General features: G+C 55.7%; 4 protein-coding genes across 4 annotated transcripts; all 4 read left to right on the top strand.

Moving 5' to 3' along the window:
* The first annotated feature begins 143 nt into the window (after window positions 1-143).
* F5144DRAFT_568943 (uncharacterized protein) lies at window positions 144-3,428 on the top strand. Its single transcript, XM_066788671.1, has 6 exons — window positions 144-322; window positions 408-608; window positions 672-802; window positions 859-1,633; window positions 1,698-2,789; window positions 2,851-3,428. Exons 2-6 carry the CDS (start codon window positions 516-518, stop codon window positions 3,079-3,081), a joined length of 2,322 nt encoding a protein of 773 aa, XP_066645142.1. The 5' UTR covers window positions 144-322; window positions 408-515; the 3' UTR covers window positions 3,082-3,428.
* A 148-nt stretch (window positions 3,429-3,576) lies between these two features.
* Window positions 3,577-4,440, top strand: F5144DRAFT_546913 (60S ribosomal protein uL11; the record flags this gene model as incomplete). Its single annotated transcript, XM_066787445.1, has 5 exons — window positions 3,577-3,580; window positions 3,648-3,681; window positions 3,790-3,910; window positions 3,999-4,323; window positions 4,427-4,440. The coding sequence occupies 5 exons, from the start codon at window positions 3,577-3,579 to the stop codon at window positions 4,438-4,440; spliced, it is 498 nt and encodes a 165-aa protein (XP_066645141.1).
* Window positions 4,441-5,870: 1,430 nt separating this feature from the next.
* Window positions 5,871-7,435, top strand: F5144DRAFT_620008 (uncharacterized protein). Its single transcript, XM_066791996.1, has one exon. It carries the CDS (start codon window positions 6,335-6,337, stop codon window positions 7,004-7,006), a length of 672 nt encoding a protein of 223 aa, XP_066645140.1. The 5' UTR covers window positions 5,871-6,334; the 3' UTR covers window positions 7,007-7,435.
* A 1,304-nt stretch (window positions 7,436-8,739) lies between these two features.
* Window positions 8,740-14,027, top strand: F5144DRAFT_198284 (glycosyltransferase family 41 protein). The gene is made up of 4 exons (XM_066782879.1): window positions 8,740-10,490; window positions 10,550-12,541; window positions 12,590-13,202; window positions 13,257-14,027. Exons 1-4 carry the CDS (start codon window positions 8,971-8,973, stop codon window positions 13,887-13,889), a joined length of 4,758 nt encoding a protein of 1,585 aa, XP_066645139.1. The 5' UTR covers window positions 8,740-8,970; the 3' UTR covers window positions 13,890-14,027.
* The last annotated feature ends 7,657 nt before the right edge of the window (window positions 14,028-21,684 follow it).

Below are 21,684 nucleotides of genomic sequence, written 5' to 3'. Positions count from 1 at the left end.
TGGGAGTGGGGGGATTGTGGGGCTTGTGGATCAATTCCAGGCCTCGCCAAGGCCTACCTGTTCAGCCACAGCACGCGCCACGAGGCGAGGGAGGACCTGGGACCTGGAACTTGTCCTTTTCAGTGAGGGGACAACAATCCGGCGCCCGAAGCTAGGTTGCGGAAGCGAAGCGGCGCACGAACTTCACCACCATATCCCGCCATTCGAGCGACTCTCCTCTGGACACCAGTCAGTGAAGCTGCGGCCGTGCTTGATTGGCATCCTAATTTTGAGGTTACCGATAAATCACGAGCGCCTGGTGCCTGGTATTCGTACTTTCCAGGTTGGTCAGTTTCGCAGTTTCGCAAGGTGCGCCGCCACTTTGAGTTCAACATTCCGGATCGGCGCTGATGACAGCTTGCATATAGCCCACCAGCCACATCTCCGTTCCTAGCCTCTTCGACTTCTTCAAGGCCTTCGCATAGCCGTGATCCAGAGATCAACTACCCGAGACTGCGTCGACGTCATCCCTCGCAATGGACTACGACAATTTGAAGGAGCAGTGGGGTGAGGTCGAGGATCGCGATGGAGTCCGCCTGAGCTGGAACGTCTTCCCAAGCACTCGCATGGTTAGTCCGACCGATCCCATGATATAGCGATACCTCTTTTCTCGGAAACTGATGCATCTTTAGGAAGCGTCGAGACTGGTCGTTCCCATTGGAGCCCTCTACACCCCTCTGAAGGAGAAGCCCGACACGCCCCTGCTGCAGTTCGAGCCCGTCACCTGCAAGCAGCCCTGCCGCTCGGTCCTGAACCCCTTTTGGTAGGCATATCCCCTGCCCAATATCACCGGGGTGATGGTGCTGACAACCCCCACAGCCAGGTCGATGTGCGCGCTCGCCTTTGGATCTGCCCCTTCTGCCTCTCGAGGAACCCGCTTCCGCCGCACTATAAGGATATCACAGCCCAGGCCATCCCTCCTGAGCTGCACCCCTCCAATACGACCATCGAGTACAGGCTGTCGCGACCGGCACCGAGCCCGCCCATCTTCCTCTATGTCGTGGATACGTGCCAGGAGGAGGACAGCTTGGCTGCCCTGAAGGAGTCGCTCATCATGAGCCTCAGTCTCCTGCCCGAGAATGCGCTGGTCGGGCTGATCACCTACGGAACGATGGCACAGGTGCACGAGATTGGCTACACCGAGTGTGCCAAGTCGTACGTTTTCCGGGGCAGCAAAGAATACGCCGCCAAGCAGGTTCAGGAGATGCTGGGTCTCATACAGCCCGCCATGCGCCCGGGTATGCCCGCGCATCAGCCAGGCAGGCCCATGCCCATGGGACCCGCCTCTCGGTTCCTGCTCCCAGTTACCCAGGCCGAGTTCCAGCTCACCAAGGCGCTCGAGCAGCTGCAAAAGGACCCCTGGCCCATCTCCAGCGACCGCAGAAACCTGCGCTGCACGGGCGTTGCTCTTTCCGTCGCCGTTGGACTGCTCGAGACCTCGTTCCAGAACGCCGGCGGCCGCATCATGCTCTTCGCCGGCGGCCCCGCCACCGAAGGGCCCGGTATGGTTGTCGGCCCCGAGTTGAGGGAGCCTATCCGATCGCATCACGACATTGATCGTGATAACGTCAAGTATTACAAGAAGGCGCTCAAGGTATGTGTACAACCATGCTAGAACCGAAACTGGAGGAGTACGGGGGTAACTAACACGACGGCAGTTTTACGATAATCTCGCCAAGAGGACCGCCCACAATGGCCACACAATCGACATCTTCGCCGGCTGTCTCGACCAGGTCGGTCTTTTGGAGATGAAGGGTCTCTGCAACTCGACCGGAGGCCACATGATCCTGACGGACAGCTTCACTTCGTCCATGTTCAAACAATCCTTCATCCGCGTTTTCGAGAAGGACGGAGATGACAATTTGTTGATGGGCTTCAACGCTGTTCTTGAGGTGCTAACCACCAAGGAGCTCAAGGTCACCGGTCTCATCGGCCATGCGGTGTCCCTCAACAAGAAATCGACCTCAGTGGGCGAGACAGAATGCGGTATCGGCAATACCTGCTCCTGGAAGATGTGTGGTATTGACCCCAAGGCTAGCTACGGCGTCTACTTCGAAATTGCCCAGGGCGGCCCATCCCAGCACCAGCACAGCCAAAAGGGTATGATCCAATTCCTGACATACTATCAACACTCGTCCGGTCAGTTCCATCTCCGCGTCACCACAATTGCGCGGGACCTCAGTGGGCCGGCCGGCGATCCAGCGGTCGCCCATTCATTCGACCAAGAAGCAGCCGCCGTTCTCATGTCCAGGATCGCTGTCTTCAAGGCTGAGGTTGACGATGGGCCGGATGTGCTTCGCTGGGTTGATAGGATGCTCATCAGGCTCTGCTCGAGGTTTGCGGATTACCGCAAGGACGACCCGTCATCCTTCCGCCTGGAAAAGAACTTCACATTATACCCGCAGTTCATGTTCCACTTGCGGAGGAGTCAGTTCTTGCAAGTTTTCAACAACTCGCCAGACGAGACCGCCTTCTACAGGCACGTACTCGACCACGAAGATGTCAGCAACTCCCTGGTCATGATCCAACCCACACTCGACTCCTACACCTTTGACCAGGAGGGTGGGCAGCCGGTGCTCTTGGACTCTTCCTCTATTCAGCCAACCCACATCCTCCTTCTCGACACCTTTTTCCACATCCTTATCTTCCACGGCGAGACCGTTGCCGAATGGCGGAAGGCAGGCTACCAGGAGCAAGAGGGATACGAGAACTTTGCCTCTCTCCTGGAGCAGCCAAAGGAAGATGCCAGGGTATGTTCTCACCCATTGACTTGGTTTAACCGACGAATTTGCTACTGACAATATCGCCTAGGATCTCATCACCGACCGCTTCCCCCTCCCCCGTTTCATCGTCTGCGACCACGGCGGCTCGCAGGCGCGTTTCCTGCTCTCCAAGCTCAACCCGTCCACGACACATACCTCGGGTGCCGGGGCCTACGGCGGCGTTGGAGCGCAGAGTGCACAGACCATTTTCACAGACGATGTGTCCTTGCAAACATTTATGGAGCATCTCATGAAGCTGGCTGTTAGTGGCACGAACTAGATGCCCTGGGTCTGGATGTGATGGGGAGTAGAAAGAGCCAGGGGGGCTAAGAAAGAGGGAAAGATGGGATGCGAATGAGTGTGGCGGTTGAGGGCGTGTTTAGAGAAGGTTCTGTGTGACTATCCAGCGTCAGTGTTATATGTCAAAACCGATATTACCAAAGAATAAACGGCTTCCCCCAAATGTCGTTGCTTTCCATCTTATTAATGTGACGGGACTCTGAGCGTGTTCATTGCGCAGGGGGATCCTCGGTCAACACTTGGCGAGAAGCCAAGATCCTCCAACGGTGTGGCTAGAGGTGTTCCCCTCCAATCACACTGTGGCTGCCCCTCCAGTCGCCCCGCTTGCCCAAAAAATTCCAGCCACACACTCCAAAATCTTAGGGCAGCCAGGGAAAACCCACAACTGCGATTTTTTTGATTTCGCTGTCTTGATACGGCTGCCACCCTTTGAACACCACCAACAAGTCCATTCTTCTCACAACCGGCCGTCACCATGCGTAAGTCATTGCCCGCTGGTCGTTATTTCTGGAATTGTCCGGATTGCTAATTTGCGCAATTGTGCAGCTCCCAAGGTCGACCCCAACGAGATCAAGATCATGTAAGCTCCAATGGCTTCCGAGCTCCCAATCATGCCTATTCGCGAACGCGTTTCTCCCGAGAGAAAAGACGAGAACGACCAGGAAACTGACAATGGTTCCGCTCACAGCCACCTCCGGGCAACCGGTGGTGAGGTCGGTGCTTCCTCGGCGCTCGCCCCCAAGATCGGTCCCCTCGGTCTTTCGCCCAAGAAGGTGGGCGAAGACATCGCAAAGGCCACTGGTGACTGGGTATGAATACCCCTCCGCAACCCCCGAACGAGCTTGGAAAGAATTACGGGTTTTCTGACGATCGCGATTTTCGCACGACAATGTACAGAAGGGTCTCCGCGTGACCGTCAAGTTGACGATCCAGAACCGTCAAGCCGCCGTCTCGGTCGTTCCCACAGCGTCGTCCCTCATCATCCGGGCGCTCAAGGAGCCCCCCCGTGACCGGAAGAAGGAGAAGAACATCAAGCACAACAAGTCGGTTTCCCTCGATGAGATCATCGACATTGCGAGGACGATGAAGTACAAGTCCTTCTCCAAGGACCTGAAGGGGTGTGTCAAGGAGATTCTGGGTACTGCTTTCAGCGTCGGCTGCCAGGTAGACGGCAAGAGCCCGAGGGCCATCAGCGACGCCATTGAGGAGGGCGAGATCGACAGTATGTTTCCTCTGTTCCTACGCCTACTTCTCCTTTGGGGCACGAGAGCGCTTGTTGGGTGGTTGTCTATCAAATGGGAAACGATTCGCTAACCATATCGCAGTTCCTGAGGAATAAACTCGTCATCAATGAAGGTCGGTTTGGGATTCTTGGCATGTGTTTAGGAGTTCAGGGCTTGCTTTCGACCAGGCTTGCCAACAACGGCAATACAAATCAAAAGAACGATTTCATGGCCGAGTGTGGGTGTCCTGTCAAAACTCGGCTCCTGGCTGCGTGGATCGAGGTTTTGCTGCAGATTCTAACTCGACACGGTATCCGATCCATACATCAACCCCCCTCCCCCACCCCATCCCCCAAGAAACTCCAACCGAGTTGCCCCTGGCTGTTCACTCCGGAAACGACCTGCTCTCCCATGGTCCTTTCGGCTCTTTGTGCGCAGGGAGATCAAAGTCTAGCGTCCGATTACTCACCACGGCTTTCGTTGGCACTTTGTGCTATGGAAGTTGAGGTCCATATTTCAGGTCGACATTTCCCTTTTTCCCGAACCGCCGTTGGCTGCTGTGCGACAGCCCTGCCATGGTTTTGGATCGCGGATCGGGCTGCTCAAACCTCCCGAGCTACCCACCATAGGCGGATAGGGCTGGGACGCATGATCTGTGTTTCCGAATGTTCCTAGCGGCGATCCCGCCTTGTCATGTGTCTTAAGTCTTATCCCAGTTGTGCACCACAGCCGGTTTTCCAAACCCAAATAACCCAATGTATTCAGTTTTATTGTGGTTTTTGACCTTGCTGAAGAGTTTCCCGCGAAGCTAAGAGGTATTTTCGTCGCTGGATCCCCCGGTTGTGTTCGTATGTCGTCCTTGTACAACACAGCAACGTATGTCTCGGGTCTCATCCAGTGGCACAGCTTTGCGGCAGCAGGAGACCGAGGCGGGCCAAGTAAGGCATGTGTAGATAACACAAGGCCAAGGCAGTGGAAACTCGAAATCCACCTTCCCGAGAGGTCACTCCCTGCTGCTGCTCGCCTTGTTCTCCCCGGCTTATTTAAACACAATTTACGATATTACTTCTTTTAGAACGGCGACGTGCATTATATGTATGTATGTCCATGTAACCGACTGCAGCCGCCTGCATAGAGAGCTACTGTGTAGGTAGGCACGGTAGGTTAAAAAACTTGGGCAGTTATGTATGGTCATTCATAACTGTGTTGGTATGTACCGCCTCGCCTTGCCGAGGAGGGCTGGCTGGCTGGCGGGCTGACTGGCCTTCCATGGTTGGGCGCATGAATGACGCGGGTCGGCGCAGTGGTTGATCGCCCTCGCTTGTGGTGCTGGACCGCTCGTTGCTGCAGCATCCTGGGGGGGAGAGGGGGGTGAGAGTGAGAGTGAGCGTGAGACGGGGGAAGGGGGCATGGGGCATGGATTGGAAGCTCTGGAGCTGGAGGGTACGCAACACTTCTTCTAGGAATAACTACTGGGTATGTATTCGGAGGACGGGGTTTGCTACCTCGGAATGAGAGAGTTTTTGGTTGATGAACGAGGGGGTAGTTAGGTAGTTGTGTTTCAACTTGTGCTGGGGTTGGTTCGATGCGTTCGTTCGCCCGTCCGTCACGGCTACCTCTCCCAGAGTCACACCTCGCTTTTTATTTATTTTCGGCCCTGTCTTGATTGACATCACATCACCTTGGTTGGCCGGGCACATGTGCTGAAGTTCATTTTGACTCGGATCGCCGGTGCTGCTGCAACGTGGAGCGGCTGCTTTCTTCCAACGGTGGTGGTTTTTGGTGCCCGTTGCGCCCGTCGTGTGCCCGTTGCTCGGGGGGTTTGGAGATCGTCGTCAGTTTGGTCGCTCGGCACGCCATGTGCCAGACAGCCGCAGATCGCTTCTTGCTGACTACGAAGGAGGTCGCTCGTGTTCACGTCAGGGAGCTTGTTTTTCTTTTTTTTTCTTTTGTTTTTCTTTCTGGCTTCTCATTCGAGAGGGGGGCCCAATACATAGTAGGCGTCAGGGCATGATGAGAGAACGGTCGCGGGTAATGAGGACACATGGCATCATCTTGAAGCGTCGACGAATGTTGAATCAACCTGTCCAACAAACTTGGTCTCCCGCCAGGGCCCTTTCATCCTTGGAACTTTTCTTGGTGTCTTGGCTGCCGCTTGGGCTGCGGCGTCACGGCGTTGCAGCCGTTTGCGTCCCCACACCATCCTTTCCCGCAGCAGGGGTAGTTGCTGGGATTCATTTGATGTTTAGAGGGGACGGAGGGGGGTTGTTGTCGCAACCCCCCGAGTCAGCTTCACGGGTGTTGATGGGATTGGAGGGGATAGACGCCGAAATGACAGCTGTCGTCTGCTCCATTTCGCGCATAACAACTCGCCTCTTTTCTCCTTTTTCTTCTTTCCTTTTTGGCCCCATTTCGTCACAGCAAAGGCGGCTCGGGATGGGGTTCTGCAAGGGAGGAATGAGATTGGGGAAAAGCGGGATGGAGAGGCAACGCAAGCAGCCAAAGCAAAGCAAGCGGACAGCCGAGTGGAGCCCCATCTCATGCCGGCCAGCCGTTCAGGTCGGCCTGTGGCCAAGGGGGGGCAAGCGGCGAGCCAGCGGCGTGCCGGCCCTACCGGTCGGTCCACTCCCAACGTCCCCCCAAGAAAAGAAAGTGATTGCTCGCTCGGCCTGCCGTTCCTAGTCCCCCATAGGGCACGTCTGGCTGGCACGGGCTGGCTGGCTGCATGGCCTGGCTGTCACGCTTCGGGCCAAAAGAAGTGTGACTTGGAGCTTGCGAGGCATGAGAGGCTGGCCGAGCGAGGGTGGCTTCAGCCACTGGGCGTGCTGATCTGACAATCCGCGGGGCGACTGGTCAGGCTTGTTGGTGTGCGCATGCATGTTTCTGATCGACCAGCTGCGGGAGGGTTAGCCGTGGGGTCAAGAGATAGTCTGTTGGTGATCTGCTCATGCAACAGGGCATGATTGTTCCTGTTATGGGTTAAGTTGGCTGTGGAAGGGAGTAATCGACTGTTCTGTCGGTCCAAAAGATGAGGGATCAGTTGTTTAGAGACAGAGAGCTAGTTAGAGAACATTCGAACGACCAGTGTACGAGATGTGTCTGATTATCGGGGGTTGCCTAGGTGTTAAAACTCATGCGTAAATTACTCCCATGTTCCCCGAGGAGGAACAGATCTGCTGTGCTGCATGTCTGACTGCCTATCTGACTGTGACCCTTGCGGTGCCATTGGGGGAGGGGGCCTCTTGGCTGGCGGCAGCCACACGCTGTGCAGCACTGCGACACACACACACACACCGCAAAACACCACGCCCAAGGCCCGTTATGATCTGCCTCGCCGTGTCGCACAACTGGCGTGGCAGAAAGCGAAGAAGCTTTCCGAGGCTGGGCTCCCTTCTGTCCTGCTCACCCTCTGCCTATCACATCTGACTTGTAACGGGGCGGCAGGGTTGAGAATCAGGTTTAAAAACTGGATTGGTGGTACCAATATTAATGAAAGGAAGCACACCCCAGGATGCAACCCATGTTCGAGAGGGTGACATGGCGTTGCCCAACACACTTTAACTGGAGATGGTTGACACCCACCAAGATTGGTGTTAGGCGCAAGGCCCGCTGTGATTGTTCGGCCGGTAGCCAGGTGGTGCTGCATGGTGCTGCAGCATGGGCCCTAGCGCCCCCACGGGTCTGGGTTCGGTATGGAGGGGGCGTCCCGTATAAAACACACGCATGCCCTGTGCCTGCCCTGCACGGCCCGGGCAAGCCCGCAGCCTGTCGTGCACCGCCTGGCTTTCGACTGGCGCTGTTCCACTTTTGAACCTCTTGGGACGCCCCGTCTTGTTGTGTTTGAGCTGGGCATGGTGGATATCGACATCAACATCGGAGATTCCAGTGAATTCGGAATCAGAAATCAAAAGAGGAGAAAAGAATTCAATAGGAAAAGGGCCCCTGGCTATAATTGGGTGCATCACATTTTGCACCTTCCCGCTTTCTTCCCAGGCACGCCCCGATCGGCAGCGACTTGCAAGTTCCCCGCCCTCTACTGCACCCCTCCTTCCCGACCTACCTCTTCGACCGGTTTCAACAACACAAACTCCACTCCCAACCCCGCCGGATCTTCTCAGCTTTAAAGAAAACAAACCGGTGGAATCGACCTGAGGTGGAGCTGAGGTGTTGGTTGTTGCTGCCATCGACAGCAACTAAGCGGGGCCTTTTCTCTTTGCGAACTTCAACGATTGCGACCATCTCGAGCGCGAATCAGACTCACCAGAGCCGACACGCGTGTTGCGTGCTGCATGGTCAAGGGGGTGCCGGGCGGCATTGGCTGGGACAACGCCCTACTTTGTTCTCTGGCTTTTGCCCAGATGGAGCACTGGTATCTTCAAGGCTGAGGGCTCGATTATGACATCGTACTCGTCGCCGACAACCACAGCAATAACCGCCAGTACCACGAGACAGACCTACCTACCTACCTACCTACCTACGCTCTGGCTAGACCCGGCAGCATAGGGCGATGACGAATACTGCCTAACCTCACATCCGGTTGCGAATCGTACTTACTGTCGCTCCTTAGTTTGATTTTCGATTCACCATTTCATCCCTCGGTTCTTTTCTTTCAACATCCAATTCGCCGACTTGATGAGCATTTCACGATGTTACCTCTAGTACAGATGCACCAGATGGTGCAACCCCCGCTCGATTTTCTGGGGCCTCATCACCATCATGGCCACCCAAAGCCAGACTATCCGTCACATCATCACGGATCCTATTTTACACAACAACAATCACAATCTCATCATCCGCACAACTCAACGCCCCGAGCATTCGCCATCCGCAGCGCCCAACATGTCCCAGCCCTCCACCGCATCACGACCAGCTTCACGAGGTTGCACGGGCACGACCAGGCCGAGCACTCTCTTCGGCGGAAGACCCCCAGTGGAACCATCGACAACGGGTACGATGGGTCATTAACTCACCTGGCTTCTGGTCCCCCGCCTCTGAAGCACATGATTGTGCCTGCTTCGTCCAAAATTTTCCCAACTGCCGTCGTTCATCGAGCGCCTAACCAACCCGTTGGTATGCTGCAACAGCCTCCAGCGGGCCCGGGCCCTTGGGGGTATTCAGCACCTATGCCTGCAGCCAACTTTGATCCCGGGATAGCAACCATGAACGGCCTCTCTGGAACTCCGAGCGGATGGGGGTTGAAAGCGCCGAATCCAGCGTTGGATCCAGGCATGGGAGATCAGCTCAACTTTCTCCAGCCTATTCCCCAGCATAACCAACACGGCGCGCCCAACTTGCAACAGCAGCTCTTTGGTCCGGGGTATCAACAGTCATTGTCGCAAACAGTCTACAGTCCTGGAAGCTTCCAGCAGCCTGCGGTATGGAGGGATGGAAACTTTGGCTACCAGACGATGATCCCCCTTGCGAATAACTACACACCGCAAAATTCGGTTGACAGCGCATTCATGGGGCCTCAATCCACAATACACCACGGCCTGCTCAATGCCCCGGGACTAGGGCAGGCAAACCATTTTGGCCTACCCCTGCCGAGTCAGCCTCTCGACGATGGCTTTGCTCGCTATGGTGCCAACCACATGGCACACTATGCTGCCAATGCTGGACGGAATTTCATGCCGATGATGTCTGGTGCAGGACATTTCGCCAAAGGGGTCAGCGCCGGGGAACCGGGGTCACCAACCCGATTCAAGGAAAGGGCGCTTCAAAGTGCGCATAAGGCGTATAATGACCTGCTGCTCCATCTGACCCACGCCAAAAAGGCGCACCATGGACGCAACGGCTCCATCTCTAGGCCATCTTCGAAGATTATGGTCTACCCAAAGCCCTCTACCAGCAGCAGCAGCAGCAGCGAAAACAAGTCACGGCCGTCGTCCGCCTTTGCGGACCCAGCGGGAGGCTACATGCAGCAAATGGTCCAGAAGGAGGTGGCTGCACGGATATTTACCCACAACCACCAGCAGCGCGGATATCATGAGATGGGCTCGCCTGTCCTCAACGCTAGAGCTTCACTCGACATGCTATCTACACTTTGTGAGCAAAGCGGTTGGAAGTGGGTCGAGGGCATGCTCCTGGGAGGGTGTCTTCACTATGGCCTGGAGCGCTATGAGGAGGCCCTGGAGTGGTTCAAGCGGATTGTGAACCTAGACCCAAGGTAATTCAACATTCCCCACCGCCTGGTGATACGTACAGGACACTAACTCCTTTTGCCAGCCATGTGGAAGCGATCTCTAACATAGCCGCGACCCTGTACTGCTTGAATAGGCACGAGGAGGCAGAGCAGCATTGGATTAAAGCTATCAAGCTGCGCCCGAGCTACCTGGAAGCGGTTGAGCATCTCGTCAGTTTGCTCTGCTCGTTGCACAGGAACGGCGCGGCAGTGAACGCCATCGAGTTCATCCAACGATCCTTGAGAATGCCGGGGCCAGATCTGCCTCGGGATCAGGCCAGCGAGACCGCCAGCGAGGCCGATCTTGCTTCGCCAATGACACTCGCCGAGTCAACCCCCGATCCATATGTGCTAGACGTCGACAGCACCGATAGCCCAGAGCAACGATTCGCTTCCATGGCCGAGGACCGCAAGTCACCCGGCTTCGGTTCCAGCGGCTACCGCATTCCGGGGAGCGAGAATGGCCGCATGGTTCTCCTCATTCACGCCAAGGGGAACATGCTATACTCGTTGAAGGATATCGACCGTGCTTCCGAGGCCTTTGAGGAGGTTGTGATGATCAGTGCTGGGAAACAGGTTCAGGGAGTCAAGCCGCTCATCAGGAGGATACAAACAGTTCTAGCGCCCCGTGATCCTCGGTCAGGACATCGCCAGGGCTCTGCGGGGAGCAATCTTTCCATCCCCCTGCTGCTCCCTCCGGATAAAGCGAAGCTCACGGCTCAATACGTCTTTGCTCCCACCGGCGGTCAGTTACCCGGACTCCAGCATATGGCCGAAGGGGCTCACAAAAGATCGGTGGTGGCGACAACAAGCAATTCGCTTTTGTCTCTGGCTAAGATCTACCAAGACGCGATGTCGAATGGCGGTCCAACTTCCGGCTTGATCCGCCAGCCTGCTGGTGTCGGCGACATCCTATCCCTTTACTACCTATCCTTGTCACTGCAGGAAAGCCCGTCGACCGCCAACAATGTGGGGATACTTCTCGCCGGTGTCCAGCAAACAGCGCCGATACAATACATCTCGGTTTCCGACATGGGCCTTGCTGCCAGCGTTCCCGGAATCGTTCCCGGAAGTGGCCTGTCGCTCGCACTCGCCTATTACCAGTATGGACTCACGTTGGATCCGAAACATGTCCATCTCCATACGAATCTAGGCAGTCTTCTCAAGGACATTGGTCAGCTAGACATGGCTATCTCGATGTACGAGCAGGCTGTGGCGTGTGACGGGTCGTTCGACATTGCCCTAACCAATCTTGCAAACGCGGTCAAGGACAGGGGTCGGGTCAACGATGCTATCAGATATTACCAACGGGCCGTGGCGGCGAATCCAGATTTTGCCGAGGCAGTCTGCGGTCTCTCGACTGCCCTCAACTCGGTTTGTGATTGGAGAGGGCGCGGTGGCGTCTTGCTTGCCAATGGCAAGTATGATCGGTGGCATGTGGACGACAAGGGCATGCTCCAGGACGCCAAGGGCCAGGGCCAGGGAAGCGGTTTGATGAAGCGCGTTGTGGACATGGTCGGTCGCCAGCTCAAAGAGTCGTCGACATGGGGCTGTGGGGTTTTGCAGGAGCGGTCGATCCTTCAGCTGGCAACCGAACTACGAGATGCCGGAGCCGGTATCACAGACGCTTTCCTCGACTTGGAAGCCGAACTCCAGAAATGGGCTGGGAAACCGAGTGAGGGTTACCGGATCCTTCGCCTCATCGAACGGTCCACGATCGCTGCCATGCGTTCGTGGTACCAAGATAAGCACATCAACGGCACCCCATCACCCACCGGGTATCGCCGCCCAAAGCCTCCAGCAAGCCTGTCGGTCCCGTCAGCTCCGACAGTCCTGCCCTTCCACACATTCACGTGCCCATTGCCGGCGAAGGATGTCCGAACGATATCGCAAAGGAACGCTCTGAGAATATCGTTTTTGACCCTCAGGTCGCCCTGGATCCCGTCAGTCGTTTACGAACCCCCAGATCCGCCGAGCCCGCATCTGAACGTGGGATACGTTTCTTCTGACTTCAATAACCATCCCTTGGCGCATTTGTAAGTCCTCAAAAGATGCATTGATTGTCCTTTAGCTAACACCCCTAGGATGCAATCTGTCTTTGGCATGCACAATCCGAAACGTGTGAAAGCGTTTTGCTATGCCACGACGGCGAGTGATAGGTCCATTCACCGTCAGCAAATCGAGCGAGAAGCGCCGGTCTTCCGCGATGTCAGTGCCTTCTCCCCGGACAAGCTGGTCCAGCAGATCGTCCAGGACAAGATCCATATCTTGGTCAACCTCAACGGCTACACGCGCGGTGCCCGTAACGAGGTTTTTGCCGCTCGCCCCGCCCCGATCCAGATGTCGTTTATGGGCTTTGCGGGCACACTGGGCGCCGAGTGGTGCGACTATCTCTTGGCTGATGCGACCGCCATCCCGCCATCAACGCTGCGGCCGCACCGGAGCAACCTGACGTTAGAGGACGTCTTCCGCGATGAGAAAGATGCCGACGCCGAGGACTGGATCTACTCGGAGAACATCATCTTCTGCCGCGACACCTTTTTCTGTTGCGACCACGCACAGTCTGCCGACGGGTACAATGAGCGGGACGTGACGTGGGAACAGGATCAACAAAGGCGGTGGAAAATGCGTAAGGAGCTGTTCCCGAGTCTCCCGGACGATGCTATCCTTCTCGGGAACTTCAATCAGCTCTACAAGGTATGCCCATAACTCTGTGTCACCGTGCGTTATCACCCGACTAACCACATCTAGATCGACCCGACAACCTTCCGCTCCTGGTTACGCATCCTCGCAGCCGCGCCAAAAGCCTACCTGTGGCTCCTTCGTTTCCCAGAACTCGGCGAGACCCACCTACGTCGCACCGCGCGCGACTGGAGCGGCGAGGGCGTCGCTAGCCGCATCATTTTCACCGACGTCGCGCCCAAGCTGCAGCACATCTCGCGAGCGCGCGTCTGCGACCTGTTCCTGGACACGCCCGAGTGCAATGCCCACACCACCGCTGCCGACATCCTCTGGTCCAACACGCCGCTTTTAACGCTGCCACGGTACGAGTATAAGATGTGCTCGCGCATGGCGGCCTCGATCCTCAAGGGGGCGCTTCCCAAGGGGCCGGAAGGCGAGCGAGCGGCTCAGGAGCTGATCGCGCGTGACGAGGCCGAGTATGAGGAGTTTGCGGTGCAGCTTGTTAACGGGCTGGCGTATCAGCCACGTGCAGGGTACAGAGAGGGGGTCGGGAGGCTATCCGATCTGAGGAGGTTGTTGTTCGAGAGCAAGTGGACCTGTGCGCTGTTTGACACGCGGCGGTGGGTCAAGGACTTGGAGGAGGCATATGACATTGCTTGGGGCAGGTGGGAGAGAGGAGAAGGGGGCGATATATACCTTTGAGCCATGCGGCGTTAATGGCTTCTGGCTTTGGCTTTGGTGCTGGCTTTTGGCCTTGGCTCCTGTTTTGGCTTTAATGATCATCATATCATGGGAATGCGATGGATGGCATGCGATGACGAAAAAGGGAAGCGCTGGGTGGAAGACTTGGGCTTTTGGGGGATCCATTGGGCTGGCATGCCCGGGCGATGGATGGACGGACGGGGTTACTTTAGACCTGGGTTTTGCCGGTTGCGTTTTGCGGTGATTTTTTTTTCAGGTTGTTGTTGAGGTTGTGTTATGCCACGGCGCCTTTCGCTGCTGAGAAAGATCTGCTTGCGGGCGGGAAGTCCGATCGAAGCGCGAGCTGCGATTTTGGACCATGCTCTATTCCCCCCTCTTAGCTTATTTTGCTCCCCCCGGGCTTTTTTGGGGCCGATTCTGCCTCGCGTTGAGTTGCCATGTCTGGTGTTGATGTCGGTGTTTATGTTGGTGTTGGCGTTGAATCTCTGTTGGTATGATGGGCTCTCTCACGGAGAGGAGGAAAGGCGTATATTGTAGTGCACATGGCATAGCATGGTATGGACTGGCCCGGCCCGGATGGGCGGAGGGTTATGTTGGGTTTATGTATAGCGCGACTATCATAGCATGGGCAAGCGAGAGTGTGTTTCTTGTTCCCCCGACCGCTGTTACTGGGCGGCTTCTCTAAGGGTAGAGTGGGTGGTGCGACTGGCCTTGGTTTGGCTCTACGGAGTGAAGGGCCGGCGTGGTGGGTTGGGATGGGTTGCAACAGCGGGATGGGATAGGGTGGGATACGGAGGTAGATACCGATTTGTTGGCTTGTTGGTGATATATACTCCCTTCTCCTCCTGCGCCTATCGGTTCAGCTGTTGCAATGGGATGTGAGTGACAGCCTGAGTGGCTGCGTGATGTGTACATACCATGGGATCATCACTACTCAGGTTACTCGTTCTGGCGGGCAGCTTGATGTGTTATAAAACATGTAGGAGCATCAATGTTAGGCTGGGCCCGATTTAAGGAGGGAATACAGCAGGTTTGCCAACATAGCAATTCTATAAGTGGCATGCTGACGAACATATGGATAGGAATCGCTGGCATGAGGGAGAAGAATGGATTCTGCGGGATGGGGAGGCCTTATGATATGGCGATGGTTGCGATACTATTCTCAGCAACTCCTTTGCACGACGACAGTTCTAATGATGTGTTCTGGTGTCTTCGGCGTCTTGTGCCAGAACTTCTTCGACTTGGCCCGACTTTGGTCTTGCCAACCCGGCTGTCTTATGCTTTTGGACATTATTTATTGATGGCATTGGAAGCAAACAAGCAGTAAGAAGAGGTTTCCTGAGGTTCTCTGCCTATGGATAGTTGCAACATCACGGTGCTTATCTAAACAACGGACTCCATGACCGTTTATGCCGACGCTGGAGTTTTGCCCCCCCTTAATACCCCATCTAATGACTTGTTGTCCTGTAATTGAGTGTTCTGTTTCTAGAAGGGAGGTATAGCGACACAAGTTAACTTCCTCCATCACACTCGTCACTTCATCAACAGTGTGTGTGCAACGGGAGGACAGTGACCTTCTAGTTTCGTCTTGTTCCTCATCTCGGGGTGTGATATTACGCGGAAGTGGTTCCTAGCAGGCCTTACCAATATTTAGAAACGGTGATACAATACACAAACCCATTGTACTCCTGTGGCTTCCCTTGAGATGCTTAGTGCGCGGCTCACTACATTTGGTTAATTCGTCTCACCCGCATTGCATGCATCCTAACCGGGATCCTCCAAGGCCACCGGCCACCGCCGTACAAACAGAACCCCTATCCTGCTCACATGAGCCCCTGACTCACAAGTCCTCGATACATCATACCAGCCGGCGAGGATAGCCGCAATAAGCGACGGCCATGCTAGTTTGACTATCCTAAACCGTCCTCCCAGCGTTATATCACATCAACCCTCCCCCCCCGGAGCCCAACTCCGAAGACCGCCGGGCCGAAAACACCAAGTCAAGTGACTTCCTTCCGGACGATACCTACCCAACAACAGCCAAGTCACGATATTCAAGCGAGGGCAGGCAAGACAAGCTAACCCAACCCGACCCAACCCAGCCGATCCCAGCCCCCCAACCCTCATCGAACTGCCCCTACCCGTCGGCGTGCCCGTCCATCGCCCATCTTCCACCTCCCCATTCCCGAGGACCTGTCCCCGGGCCGAGACAATGGGAGGGGATGACCAGGATGGGATGGGCAAACACCAACAACCACCAGCCCACCCCCGCACCGCCGACCGATTTCCCAAATCACCCATCGCACCTGCACGTTCCCGCGCGGCAAAGCCAATATAGTTTACGATCGGGGCGCCCCAAGATCGACATCGCCGTCCCAAACCGGAACGAGCGGCGCCCCACGGCAGCGGCAGCGGTAGCGGTAGCGCAGAGCACACATGTATGTATTCTACATTGTCATTGTCATTGTCATCATCATCATCATCGGCACGCGCCCGGCATCACATATCACACATCACAGACACCTACACATGCATACAGCCATCGCCATCACATCCATCACCCACGCATGGCGCATGGCGCATCACGCAAACCGCATCAAACAAGCGCCATGTGCCATGAGGGGAATGGGGGAATGACATGATAGGTGAGGTATGTACGGTACGAATAAGGGTAAGTAGACTAACTAAACTAACCCCGGGCCGATCATTCCGCGCCACGATGGCGACCGGTGTGCTTCACGGGGCGTCTACTGCCGGGCGCTAGTTATCGCTATCACATTTCGGAACCATGTCATATGTCATGTACTTCGTAACCAACTATGGAATTGTGAAGAGAGATATTTGTTTGTTTGTATTGTGTCCTGTCCGTGTGTGCCCCGAGTCACCCGAGGCCCCCGTCCCCGGCATCCCCGGCGCGGGACGGCACGTTGCATGCATACACAATATAATAGCTATGTATGTATGTATGAATGTACAAACTAGGAACACAATAAATAATACACAATACACTACATTGTTAGCCGCCTCGCGCTTGGGGATTAGCTTCCGACGGCACTTGACAGTTCATCAGCCGATCAACGCCCATGCGCAAGGCGAGATGAATGACGATGGGGTATTTCTCCCGTATGTAGTATTCGTAAAAAATACCATAAAAGGCAGGTGATAACTAAAACCCCGTCAAAAAGAGAAACTTTTCTTCGATCCGGGATCTGCGACTTCATCCAACCCCATCCCCCCATGCCGGTCCCGCCAATCCGACATCGCTCGCCCACCGGTGGCCGTCAGTTTCGGGGGACCGGCTGGGTCGCTGGTAGGCCCGATACGCGAAAAGCCGTTTTGGGGCCCAGATCGCCGGGTCGGGGGGTCCAGCAAGCGCGTGGGTATGGAGGGTATGTTGTCTGATTGGCTGCGTTGGGGTTCCGATCTGGGCTGTCAAAATATCCGGTCTCCCCGTTTTCGTGTGCGCTGTTCAAAATCTCATCCTTGTTTGCTTCCGTGCTATGGTATACGCCAACTCTTAGGAAGTTGTCGTGCTTGAAATCTCGAGACCATCTTCATTTCGTCTCTTTTCCTGTTCCCCGAGTCAGACGCCGGTGAATGACCGTGAAGTGAGGCAAGGGGTTGTTGACACGGCACTTGCCGGAAAACTGGGCTCGGTTCTGTGTTTTGCCTGTATGTCTCTGTATTGCCGGGGGGCATCGGAGTGAACTGCGGTCATCTCCTCCACGTGAGCGGCGGCGTTCCTAGACATGACTACCAAAGACTAGTCGTCCATAGTCAACCATTTCTATGAGTAATCGTCCGGAGCCGATGCCGTCCGTAAACAGAGGACTGCGCCATGGCATCGGAGTATGCTCAACCAGCGGGAGGAAAGAATAAAAAACTCTCTGGGGGTCCCGCCTGCAGTTCGTTCAGCCGTGCATCAGTGGAAACCCCCAACGCCCTTTTGGCCGAACTCCGAAAAATGGCGGGACTCCACCTGCCCGACTCGAGCCACTCCCCTGAGCGGTTTGTTGACTTGTGACCCTCTGTTGGGCAAACGGCTCCCCGTTCCAACGAGAACGCAAGCATGACGATCGCACTTCACAGTCTCCCCCCCCCCCCCGACCCGATCGCGCGGTTTGCGCGGGTGATTGGCACAAGCCACACCGCGTGCGATTCTGGCACCGACTCCCAACCGATCGGCCCTTCTCACCACCACGCCGAGGAGATCCTGTGTAATCGTCGATCGGCACCCCCGGTTATTGGCGTCGTTGCCGTTGGCCCCCAAAAAGGAGACAGTACACTAGTTATGTGCCGAATGGGGCTGGCTGGTGGCTGGTGCGCTCTCTGAACCCAGCCAGACAGCCGAGGAGAAACAGAGCGCGCCCCACAGACAAGGATCGCCAAGCAAGACCCTCCCCCATTTTGCATTCATTCATCGGAGAAGTTGTTGTGATGTTTTTAGTTGCAAGCTTGTTCCCTGCGGTGCTGAAAAGGGGTTCGCCCGGATGGTGCCCGCTCAGGGCCGAAACTTCTCCCGCCCCTCTCCCCCCCTCCCCCCCATTTGAGAGTGTGGTGGGTCCAGACAAAAGAGAACAGGGGTCAGAACCGGCCCAACGGTCTTCCGTGCGTATGCTGTCTGGCTCCGGCCCGGGACGCTATCGGCGCGCTATTGAAGAAAACGGCGTTCGGAGGTGGGGAAACGGGCCACCGTTGTGTTCAGTGCGCACATGGCGACGGGGATTTTTCATGTCGGCGAGACATTCACAATAGAACGGCGCTGCCTAGCGTCACGACTCGTCGAGTGCTCGTATTTTGACCAATAGCATGCTCTCGTTGGTAACGGTTTGCCTGTGGATACTAGTTAGTTAGTGTAGTAGTTAGTTAAAACATGATGAACCGTTGGCTTGATGGTTTTGTTTCATCGTGCAAGGGACAACATCTCGGGGGATTTCTTGAGACAGACAGTCGCAAAGCTGATCGGCGGGGTTCAGCGGCCGTGTCACCAATTTTGTTGCGCTGCCGGATTCATGATCCTTCTGGTGTAACGACAAGCTGTGGTCGGGTCAACTTTCTGGTAAGCACACAGGGATTTCAAAGTCTGTGTGAGGGAACCCGGGCCCTAGTCGAGGCCCGTGGGCCCGACCAAGCCCACAATGGATACAGGCCCCTCGTTAACTACCAAGTACAATGCCATTTGTGCTTGATCCGGAGTTAGCAGCGTCTCAGGTGATATATCCACGGTTCGTTGCGCCGGGGGAGGGGGGTCGGGGGAAGAAGCACTCCCATGAATCGGCCGGAAGTTGCCGCGAGCTGAGCGAATCCCTGGGGGAGTGAAATGCCATGCACACAGTCCCATCGCGGGATGATCTTCCCACTGCAATTTTGACACGGCTGTGGCCTTGTTATACTTTCTGGATCCGGCTAGAGGCCGTGTGAGTATCCGGTGAGCCGTGGACTTATCCGGATCGATCTCTGTCAACAAGGGACCCAACGATTGTGGAATCCTCGCGCAGATCCTTCTTCAAGAACAGATTGGCGCCGAGTTCTGCTGGTTCCGTGTCGGCGGTCCCATTCCGTCATGCTTCTCCGCTCTTCTGCGAATGGGTTTGTTTCACCCCGGGAATCGGTCTCCGTGATCTCGACGGATGCAGGCTTTTGCTTCATCGCCTGCAAACGATGCGGGGCCTGCAGTGAAATCGAATTGGATCTCGGGGGCGTTGCCGTGGCTTCTTTGCCCCGGTGTTTTGGGGCGTTGGAAGGATTCGGGAAAGCCAAACAAATGTTCCGTCGTCTTCCTCCGCTGAGGCTCTTCTTACACAGTAACCATGTAACTATCCGAACGGCCAAAGTGCTGGTTTTTCTTTTACCCTGCAGGAAACCGGACGACGACGGCCTTGTGCGCCATGGCGTCGCCCCCGGCGCAAAGCAAATTGAATCGAGGTATCGGTCACGATATCTCCGCCTGGTTAGTGGGCGACAGTTCCCCGCAAACACTCGCTCTCGCAGCATTTTCCTCTGCCGGGTGTGACAACAGAGCGTGCTCTGTCGCAATCGCGGGATCTGCAACTTGGGTTGCACAGACGGTATAAAGTATTCGAACCCGTGCGTTGCGAGGTCGCCGACCTGGTAGTTCCCGAGGTTGCATTGGTAAAGTAAATACCACCCCGCGTTGCTTCCGCGGGGAGGCCTGGGCTGTTTCGTTCCAAAAGATGGCAGCGTTTGGGAGCAAGAAGCGGATAGTGCGGGCGTCACACTGGCCCCGATCTCCGCTGTTCCGGGATTTTGAAAGGGCAAGGCGGTTTCGGTGGAGCAGCGCTAGCAAGTCTTGACCAGGGCCGTTGAGATCAACCACGGCCCCCCCCCCCCCCCCCCCCCTGTGGCCCCGGTCCCCAATGCCGGGGTATCGCTGCGTCAGGGCTGCGGATCGTGGGCGGGACTGGCAAGTTTCAGCCATTCATGTCCTTGGATGTCATGTCGAGGCGCGGGTGATCTCGTTCCCTGGAACCGCTTTTCAGCTCGCCCCAGCTGTCTGGGAAGGGAGGGACGGGAGTTTGGGCGTTCGCAGCGATGCAGAGTGAATTTTTCAAAGACGGGGCAGCCGGCGAGGATACCGGCGATCATCCTTGGGCGGCGCCGAAACGGAACAACGGAACACGGGTCTGATCCGCCAGCTCGGCTCTGACGTGGTGGTGTTACGGGAATATTACCCTTGTGTAACGAATAGCATAAGACAGCAACAAGGCTTGCAGGCTTGTTGAAGTGGTAGCGATCTTCTTCTGCAAGGCATCTGATCGTCTCGATGGGTGGTTGGGAGCTCTTGCTTTTCGGCTGGCTCAGCTCGTGTGACCCAGGTACGATGTCATCGAGTGTGCGTTGATCGTGGGTAGCATTCCGTACCTTGGTTCGATCATGGCCGTTTGTTTGCCTTTCGAGTCGTGGTGGGTTGTGAGAGGTGAGGCGGTAAGTTACCAGTAGGGAGTGGAAAATAGTAAGTAACGCTGCAAATTTAGACGGAGTGAAAATCCAGGTGGTCACGACGGCCACTAGAATAAAAATAAATAAAAATAACCATTGAAGATTTGTTTACGATCGCTTCCATGTTACTGCTGTACGAAGTATTGATGATGGTATTCTTGGGATTTCCCATGTTCAGTTCAGTGTCTGATACCTCGGTCACTGAGGCCGAGGCCCCAATCAAATTCGAAGAAGCCCTGGTGCATCCAGGTTGGCGTCCAGGTTGGCGTCCAGGTTGGCATCCACTGCTCTTTCCCAAGAAAGCATTTGTGAATTCGGGATGAACCCGGGTTCAGACGGGAGGCGGCAAACTCGGTCAGGTCGGCCCTTCCCAGTTTCATGCGCATGAGTGCCACCTTCCATTCCAGTTTTGCTGGCTGGCTGAAGCGAACATTTTGCTGCCTTCGCTTCGAGGAGAGAAACTCGAGGGTCTTGCTTTTTCTGACACCGCCTTGAACGAGGGCAGTCGTCACCGTCTTCTGTCGCCCAACAAAATGCATCCGAACAACTGGCACTCCACTGACAGCTGAGCAAAGTTACATGGTCTACATCCACCGCCTGCAATGTAATATCGTTCTTGCATCAGAAATGCGCGGTTGTCAGCCGCTGGTTATTAGGTAGGTAGGTTATTCTTCCCTACTGGGCACTAGCACTGAGTCCCAATTATTATTGTACAAGGCATGTCCACTTTCGTACCCGATTTTCCGTAACATTGCCGCCTGCCCATCCACATATACCCCATGATATAGGACAAAGGAAAAAGGTCATCCAAGAAAGACGAGGATGCTGGGTGGTA

The sequence above is a fragment of the Chaetomium tenue genome (assembly GCF_020726465.1).
Source record: "Chaetomium tenue strain MPI-SDFR-AT-0079 chromosome Unknown F5144scaffold_3, whole genome shotgun sequence".
In the NCBI taxonomy this organism is placed as follows: Eukaryota; Fungi; Ascomycota; class Sordariomycetes; order Sordariales; family Chaetomiaceae; genus Chaetomium; species Chaetomium tenue.
Note: the sequence above shows the minus strand (reverse complement) of the source record. Positions and strands in the feature narration are given on the sequence as shown.

Coding starts and splice junctions, on each gene's coding strand:
- F5144DRAFT_568943 (XM_066788671.1), top strand. CDS start 516: ATGGACTACGACAATTTGAAGGAGCAGTGGGGTGAGGTCGAGGATCGC. Junction 803..858: donor TCGGTCCTGAACCCCTTTTG/GTAGGCATATCC, acceptor CAACCCCCACAG/CCAGGTCGATGTGCGCGCTC. Junction 1,634..1,697: donor ATTACAAGAAGGCGCTCAAG/GTATGTGTACAA, acceptor ACACGACGGCAG/TTTTACGATAATCTCGCCAA.
- F5144DRAFT_620008 (XM_066791996.1), top strand. CDS start 6,335: ATGATGAGAGAACGGTCGCGGGTAATGAGGACACATGGCATCATCTTG.
- F5144DRAFT_198284 (XM_066782879.1), top strand. CDS start 8,971: ATGTTACCTCTAGTACAGATGCACCAGATGGTGCAACCCCCGCTCGAT. Junction 10,491..10,549: donor ATTGTGAACCTAGACCCAAG/GTAATTCAACAT, acceptor TCCTTTTGCCAG/CCATGTGGAAGCGATCTCTA. Junction 12,542..12,589: donor AACCATCCCTTGGCGCATTT/GTAAGTCCTCAA, acceptor TAACACCCCTAG/GATGCAATCTGTCTTTGGCA.